This window comes from Orcinus orca, chromosome 11, assembly GCF_937001465.1.
Source record: "Orcinus orca chromosome 11, mOrcOrc1.1, whole genome shotgun sequence".
NCBI classification, from domain to species: Eukaryota; Metazoa; Chordata; class Mammalia; order Artiodactyla; family Delphinidae; genus Orcinus; species Orcinus orca.
The window spans coordinates 32,719,918-32,729,048 of NC_064569.1; the positions used below are offsets into that span (position 1 = coordinate 32,719,918).

General features: G+C 38.1%; 1 protein-coding gene across 2 annotated transcripts in view; it reads left to right on the forward strand.

The window, feature by feature from the left end:
- The window catches only part of PDZRN4 (PDZ domain containing ring finger 4), a 375,873-nt gene extending 369,092 nt beyond the window's left edge, over positions 1-6,781 (forward strand). For both annotated transcript variants that reach the window (XM_049694039.1, XM_004283466.3), the window contains one exon: positions 2,372-6,781. In XM_049694039.1, coding sequence (XP_049549996.1) covers positions 2,372-3,892 — 1,521 coding nt within the window. In that variant the 3' untranslated portion in view covers positions 3,893-6,781. The remainder of the gene's footprint in view (positions 1-2,371) is intronic.
- Positions 6,782-9,131: the final 2,350 nt, after the last annotated feature.

Consider the following 9,131-nt stretch of genomic DNA (forward strand, 5'->3'; position numbering starts at 1 on the left):
CAATTGCTTTTCAATATAAAGAGAACAGGTTGAAATTTTAATGTATGACTTCAACACTGGCCACAAATAAAGATATTTTTGGTGGCAGCTGCTGGTTACAAGCAAGAAAGTCCTTGCTCCAGGCTTTTTCTCTCTTAGATAAAAAATGTGACCTGATACAAAATTGACAGGAGGATGTTGGAATAAAGAAAGAAGGGAGAAATCCTGTCCAGGTGAAGTGATATGGTGTCAGATGCTGCCTACTCATCAGATGTAATACAAATGCTAGGTCTTTTGAGGTAACACAAGATGTCCCTGAGGTGAGATTTTCATTGTATAGAAATTTCTCTTCACCATGAGACTGAAAAATGATGAGAAGTACAGAAACCTTTAAAAGTCCTTTGCCCTTATAAACAATAATACTACATTAGAAGTGCCTTGGTAGAAGCATTGCCTGTCACTATAATAATTCTATAGGGAAGTGATAAATTATAGAGTAGCATTATATCAGAAACCAGGAATTCTAGGTTTGAGAATAGAAAACTGTTTTCACATGTGCTCATAAACCAGTGACAAAAGAAAGGGCAATTCAATTAAAAATTGCATATCCATATTTAAAAACTAAAATACATATCCATCTGAAGGTTTACTTCACATGCTGTCCTTGGTCCTGTAACTGTTGTTAACACACATTTTGCTAATTAATTTGTCTGTATCATTTATTGCATGAAAAATAAGAAAAAATACTGCCTTCCTGTATTTTTTCAGCTTACCATTAGATAGGAGAAAAAATATAAATGTAAGTTATATGGTATATAAACTCAAATGTCCAATATCAATAATATCCTCTGGGAGTTTTATGGCACACTGTGCAGATGTCACCACATTTGATGCTGTTGTCACCTTATAGCAAGGGACATAGGGATGTATCAAGCTTTCCATTGTTAGTTACAGTTACTTAGGTATAATATTTTTTATCAATAAGACATTTTAAATCAATCTCAGTATGTTCTTAAAAAATGAGGAAAAATATTTTAGGGAAAGATGGAGAATCCTAGAATAACCTGATACATGTTCATATTCCCCCCCCCCCCGTTCATTACACTTTGTTCTGCCATTACTTAGGTGGAAGAAAACAACAATTATCTTAACCTTCCAGACCTGTTTTACCTTTTGTCACCCATTCTGTCCTTCTTTGACACTAACAAGCTTGATTATATTTAATTATATAATTTCCTGCTAAAGGGAAAAAAAAATATATATATATATAAAATAGTAAGTAAACTTAGACATAAGGAGAATATAATCTAGAAACTGCCATGTAGACTTTTATAAGAGAAGTGGTGGAAGAAAGAGTAACTTTATCCTATTCACAGAGAAACAATTAGATGTGCACTTCCCTAGGGCAGTGACAGTTAATTGTTCTGCATGAAAAGCCAAAAATTACCAGGGAGTGAAGTTCACATATGTTTACATACCTATCTCAAAATATGCTTTTTGACATTATGCCCATGTCTGGCAATCAGTGCTGCTCAGATTTTCAGGGGAACCGTCATTTTACTCTCAGTAGAATAAAACTCACCTCTGGAGGAAATTACTGGTTAAGAGTAGAAAAATCTTTTAAAGTAACCCAAGTGAGTCCGAAGACATTACTGTTGCTTTTGAGCAATGTGATTTGGAGATGCACTGAGGTCAAAGTACATGTATGCAAGAATACAGCATCTTGGACATGTAAGAAATCCTGGCCCTGGGGGATGGCATTGGCCCCCTAGACCTCTAGCCTAAGAAGCTACATCCATCTGGGATTAAGTTTCCTCATCTATAGATGGAAGGTCCTGGGCTCCAGTAATGAACCTATTCCTGAAATTTTGTGACGTTTGGCTTATCATTATCAGTGTATTACTAGATCCAATGAAGTCTCCTCTGAACTTGAGAAAAGTTCAGGAAAAAGAAAATAGTAAAAAGATGATGTGGCTTCTGAACTCTAGGTCTTCCTATTTCTGAAGACTATTTCGGCACTCTGTCTTACCATCCTTTTACTCACCACAGAAACTCATAAAGTCACCTCATTTACACACCTTCCCTCCAGTTTCCCAACTAAGAGAAAACCTTAAGACAAGAATCACTTATTTAAATGTGTCCTGTTTTATTTATCCTCAAGTGAGTAGCATAGCCATATTCAAGCAGCTTTTGTTTTCTTTATATTCAAGCATAAAAAGCTGCCATGAGCTAATTGCCTTTATTTCTAAAATTGTTATGGATACTAAAATGAGGGCAGCTTTCTAGGAACTGCACTTTTGCCAAGAAGCACTGTTTTTCAAGCAAGTTTTCCAACACTTGGTGTTTTTCAAAATAATTAGCTTTCTTTCTTCTCTCAACTTTATTTTCTTAGCCAAAAAAACAAGAAGAAGAAGAAGGCACAACAGACACGGCAACATCCTCATCCAACAACCATGAGAAGGACAGTGGAGTGGGGCGCACAGATGAAAGCTTGCGGAACGACGAGAGCTCAGAGCAGGAGAATGCAGCCGAGGATCCCAATGGCACATCTTTGAAGAGCAAGAGAGAGCTGGGGCAGAGCCAAGACACTCTGGGAAGCACTGAACTTCAGTGTAATGAGAGCTTCGTGTCTGGTGAATACATTGACTCGGACTGTACTGGCAACCAAGATGAGGAGTGCGAAAGGTTTCGGCAGCTCTTGGAGCTCAAATGCAAGATTCGGAAGCATGGAGAGTATGACCTGTATTACTCAAGCAGCACAATAGAATGCAATCAAGGGGGACGAGAGGGAGTGGAGCACGAACTACAGTTGCTTAATGAAGAGCTAAGAAACATTGAACTTGAGTGCCAAAATATCATGCAGGCTCACAGGCTCCGGAAAGTGACAGACCAGTATGGAGACATCTGGGCACTGCATGAGGGAGGATTCCGAAATTATAACACCAGCATAGATACGCAGAGGGGAAAACTAGATGACATCCTTGAACACCCAGAAAAGTCAGACAAAGACAGTTCTAGTGCTTACAACACAGCTGAAAGCTGCAGAAGCACTCCACTCACTGTGGACCGTTCCCCTGACAGTTCCCTCCCAAGAGTGATCAACCTCACCAATAAGAAAAACCTGAGAAGCACAATGGCAGCCAATCAGTCCTCTTCTGGACAGAGTAGTAAAGAGTCAACCAAAGCCAAAACCACTGAACAAGGTTGCGGCATTGAAGGCAAAGAGAAGACTTCAGAAAGCAGCAAGCTTTCTGATCCAGAGAAGACCAGCGGTGAACACATCCCTTACCTCTCTCCTTACCACAGCTCCTCCTATAGATATGCAAACATCCCAGCACATGCCCGGCATTATCAAAGTTACATGCAGTTAATTCAACAGAAGTCCGCAGTCGAGTACGCTCAGAGCCAGCTCAGCTTGGTGAGCGTGTGCAAGGAGTCTCAGAAGTGCTCAGAACCCAAGATGGAATGGAAGGTGAAAATCAGGAGTGACGGGACACGGTACATCACCAAGAGACCCGTGAGGGACCGCATTCTGAAGGAGCGTGCCTTAAAGATCAAGGAGGAGCGGAGTGGCATGACGACGGACGATGACACCATGAGTGAGATGAAAATGGGGCGCTACTGGAGCAAAGAGGAGAGGAAGCAACACCTGGTGCGGGCCAAAGAGCAGCGGCGCCGCCGAGAGTTCATGATGCGGAGCCGGTTGGAGTGTCTCAAGGAGAGTCCCCAGAGCGGCAGCGAGGGCAAGAAGGAGGTCAACATCATTGAACTGAGTCACAAAAAGATGATGAAGAAGAGAAACAAGAAAATTTTGGACAACTGGATGACAATCCAAGAACTGATGACCCATGGGGCCAAGTCCCCTGATGGCACACAAGTTCCTAATGCCTTTTTGTCAGTCACCGCGGTATGACCGAATGGATGGAAGGCAGCTGACTTTCAGAGGGTGCTACCAGTTTGGGTAGAGGATGCTTGCCTCGTTCAATGTGGCGTTTTTATATATATTTTGTGACTCTTTATAGTTTAAATTTTTTGTAAGCAAAAATACCTGCTAATTTTTCATTTGTTTTTCATATACTTGTACCTTCTTTTTGGCTGAGAGTTTTCTTTAACTTGTGATATATTCGTATTACTCATTTATATATAAAAACAAACAAAAGGAAAGAAAACAAAAAAAAATGAACAAAAATACTGAGGAGCTAATTAATTTCCTATTTTAATGTATCTATTGTAGATCTGGATTTATTGCTCTAGTTTACTTATTTTCTACTTTAATAACAACTCAATGCCAAAACATTTCTTTGCTTGCTTCTTGGCACAATACATATGAAGTCAAACCTGTTGATAAATCATGTGCTACATCTTGTCTTATACATAAAAGCCACCTCTTTTTAACATGCTGTTGTACATTTAACACATAAATGGCCGTTGTCTTTGTCTCAGTAAAGTGTAGGTGGACAATCTTTCTGTGGTATGTAGTGACATTGGTCATGTAGCTAGATAGTTGTGGTAATTGTGACAATAAAAGTGAAATAAATTATTGATTATCCCTGAGAAAAGCTATCAAGGAGTGTTTTATTTCCATTGTTCACTGTGGTTACCAGATATAAATTAATTATATATATATACTATTTAGAAGACTCCTAATTGTGGATTATAAAATGCATACATTTTCTGTCCCTTTTTTTTCAAGAAATTGTCCTGAAATACTTCCCACAGATAATTGTGTCCTATATTCTTACCAGGAGTAAGTTAGATAATGTGTGTAGAGCATCTAACAGATGCTCACTAAGCATTCAATAAACATGAGTTCATTCTGTCCATGACTGCCACCCATGTAAGGAAAAGCCAAGAACAATTTAGGGGATGACATGGACAGAGAAGATCAGTAAAATATCTTAGATTGTTTGTAAGGGCACTGTATTAGTCAGCTCAAATTACCATAACAACATACCATAGACTGTGTGGCTTAAACAACAGGAATTTCTCACAGCTCTCAAGTCTGGAAGTCCAAAATCAAGGCACCAACCAATTCAGCTCCCTGATGAGGGCTCTGTTCCTGTTTTGCTCATGGCCTCCTTGCTGTGTCCTCACATGGTAGAGAGAAAAAGAGAAAAAAGCTCTCTGGTGTCACTTCTTTTAAGACACTAATCCCATCATGAGGGCCTCACCCTCATGACCTCATCTAAACCTGATTACCACCCAGAGGCCCCATTTCCAACTACCATCACATTAGGGGTTAGAGCTTCATAATATGAATTTGTTGGTGACACAGTTCAGTCCACAGCTCTATGTGCATTTATTTAGTTCATCCTTTGGAAATAAATTTTTGGAAACTATCTTTTTAATCATTTTCAGCATAGTCAACTATAAACGCCTTATTAAAAAGTAAGCTTGTTGAATTATCAGATAGTTTTTTTAATCTGGCTTTTTATCATATAAACATCAACTATATTATATATCAATCATAATGCCTCCAGAGTGAAAGGCCAGATCAATGCATGCATGAGCTTGATCAAATTTTCATTCAATGCAAGAGATTGTTTTAACATAATGGAGGCACAGCATCCAAACATTTTTGAAGCTACTTTCCTGTTTAAAAACATACAGTGGCTCCTTACTAGCTCTTGAATCAGACTGTGATGCCTCTGCCTTATATTCCTGGTCCTCCATTAACTTGCCCACCTTGCCTATTGCCCCACTTCTTTAGATTTTCTGAGTTATTCTGGCTCCTGAGTGGCTTGCCCCTTTTCACTGAGGTTATCTAATGCTACTCTCTCGTCTGGGGTTTCTATGCCAAATCCTACACCCCTCTTAGAAGGTAATCACATATACATTTTCTCTTTGGAGCCTATTTTGATGACACCGGGTTTTCTCAGCATTTTGGCATACACCATGATGCACCTGCAGTTTATTTTACCTTGGAAATTTTATTCTTCTGTTATTTGAATCACATAGAACTTATTGTCTCCCTGCACGGATATTATGTTCGTGGAGTTTGGCCCTTGTGTCACCCCTGTCTTTATAAACCTCTGGTAGAATGCCGTTTAAACAATTATGAATGCTATTTAAGATGTTTTATTCACTTATCTCACAGATTGGTCCTTTTGTTACTGTTTTCCGTACTCATCTACCCTTCTAAGTTCTTACCTTTTAAAGGGCTATTACATAGATGGAAAGAAATGAATCTTATTTATATATAACAAAAAGCTGGACCCCAAAATTTTAAGATAGTGACAGTACTAGCAACTTAAGGCAATTGAAAATTCACCACTTCTAACTTTAGCTATTGCTAATCCAATCGATAAAACTATTCTGAGTGCACCTAGAGTTAATTTTTGACCAGATAGTTTTAAATAAGAATGCCTATCTATCTTAAAAGCTCAGTTCCTTCCTGACCTAATACCTATGGTTATTGTTTATCCTCTTGGTACAACTGGGTTTAAATATTCATTGAATTCAAATTACTCCTATAGATAAATGGGATTTGGAACCGACATGTAGATTTTTTTCCAGAAGAAACATGTACACATCTCACAGAATGCAGTGTTTCCGAAGTCAGCAGTTTAATTTTATTTTTATTAAGGCCAAGTGTGCTTGCCAATTTTTTAAAAATGTGCTGTTGGTGTTTTTCATGTCTGTGTTTATACAATTCTATGAGTTGAGAAATGTCTTTTTCAAAAATCAGTGAAAATCTGAGAAGTGTTATGTTTTACCTTTCTATATAACATATCTTTGTGCTAAACATGTTTTTCTTTTAGTAAGTGAATAATAAATCTGCTGCTCAGCAAAGAAAAGTAGTTGGCTGTATGTGAGATATTTCATTTTAGTTCAGAAGACATACATGAATGTGAAGGGGAAAAATATTTTACTTAGGCTTAAGTAATTAGAAATTCCATCTTTTTTTTAAGTTTTGAATTTTATTTTATTTATTTTTTATACAGCATGTTCTTATTAGTTATCCATTTTATACATATTAGTGTATACATGTCAATCTCAATCTCCCAGTTCATTCCCCCCCCACCACCCCCTGCCACTTTCCCCCCTTGGTGTCCATATCTTTGTTCTCTACATCTGTGTCTCTATTTCTGCCCTGAAATTCCGTATTTTTTATTGACAGAAATTGGTGTTAGGCTCCATATGTGAATGACCTAAGGAGGGGAAAAACAATGTATATTCTACGGGCTTTTCTTCACTGTGTGCCATGAAGAAGACTATTGTTGCCATCTTGTTTTGTGCAGACTGTCCCTTTAGGAGCACATAATATGGACTCCTCTAATGTAACCTTTCCGTAGCTACATACTGATTTAATCCATGTCTTGTTGGTGTGTCTAAATCTTCCACCTAAACACATTTTTATGCTTCCAGTGAGCTGCTGCTCTCTACCTCAAATTCTTTATTTTGCGTTGGTGGCACCATTGGCCTGCTCTGTCATGCTTATCACCTGAGTCTTCTTGAATTTCTCTTTTATCTGGTAAGGCAAAAAAGCAGTGTGAATTTTTCTTCAAAGTATTTCAGGTTGTCTTCGATACCCTTACCCAGTCACCTTTCGGGCTAGGCTGTCTCCGTCTCATACCTAATTACCACCGCAGATCTAGACATGCTCTCCCTGGGCACTCTTTCCAGTCTCTCCTACGTGTGGCAGCAACACTGGGCCTCCTAAATATTACTTTCCTCACTGTGCTCGGATACCTTCAGGAGTCATGTCCTGAGCATGGGATAAAATCTGGGTGCCTGAGACATTTATCAAGGACTTCATAATTTAACCTCAACCTTTTTTTCCACCTGATTTCATACCTCTCCAGGAAGAATTTCTAACTCAGACCTCAAGAAACCTGTGTCTTAGGTAGATGAATAATTTGATGCACCTTCAAACTTAATATTCTTCCAATTTTAATTAAAATTTAATTAAACTTTATTTTCTATTGATTTGTACTCTATTAATTAGTTAATTTCCATTATTTTTCTATTTCTATGAATAATCATTAATAGAATTGGTATGATATCATAAAACAATAATTATTATTAAATAATTTCTATTAATTTTTGATTAATAAAGTTGAACACTGCAATAGGTTCACCAACTAATTCACTTCTTAAAAAATAAAGTAAAAAAAATTTTTTCCAGCAAATTATTTTCCACTTACCTGAAGTCTGTTCTCTCTACAGTTTCTCATCATTATTTTCCAAACGTATATCTTTGGAGGTATATTAAAAGGGCTTAAAATCTAGATAAAACAAACCATTTGCTCCTGTAAATATACATAAAATGGCTTCAGAGCAGAATTTCAGTGAATAGTAGCTACAGCAAACTACTGACAAAAATAATTGAACAAAATAGTCCTCAATAAAGTATTATTATGAGATTTTTTTGTCCTTCTGTTTTTTGCTGTTTCTGCTCAAGTATGCTACCCTTTTCAGCAGGACCAGTTTACACTGTAGCAGGTTTGTAAGAAGTCTCCTTGTAGAACTGCGTAAATGAGCCCATAAAGCTGATTATTTGGGGTATGTTTTGCGCTACTTCTAGCATCCCACTCAGATTCTGCTTTAGTCAGACAGGACTCCCTACAGTTTTTCAAACACGGTCATTCTCATTTCCATTGCCACACTGCTTGTGGTGCTTTCCATGCCAAATAAACCCTTCTCCTTTCTCTTTGTCCACGTCTTCCCATCTTTCCAGGAGACTTGCGTTAACTCTTGCTAACAGCCACTTATTTCTGCACACACATAGGTGGTATTGTCTTATCACTCCCTTGGCTTTCTACCCAATAGTGTCTAATATTTTTTTCCATAATATGTCTCTCATGAGTGCAGTGTGTTGCACAGTTAATAACCAATGCCACATATATCCTTCTGGCATTTCTTCTGTTTTACCAACGAACGGCTGCTCAGGAGTTTTAGTGCCATGCATTTTTTACATGTCCCAGTCAACAGTGTTGTGTTGCAACAAGCACTGCCCCTGGGTTCACCGGCCAGCTATAAACTAGGGTCCCATTTGTTATTCAGTACCCTACCACAAGTTTTTAACCTATTAGTAACCACTACTTACTTACTGCCTTCCAGCTCTGCCACTTACAAGGTGTGTATTCTTAGGAAAGTTGCTTAAGTTTGCTGCTGCTGGGTACGGGGGAGATAATTATAGACTTTTTCAT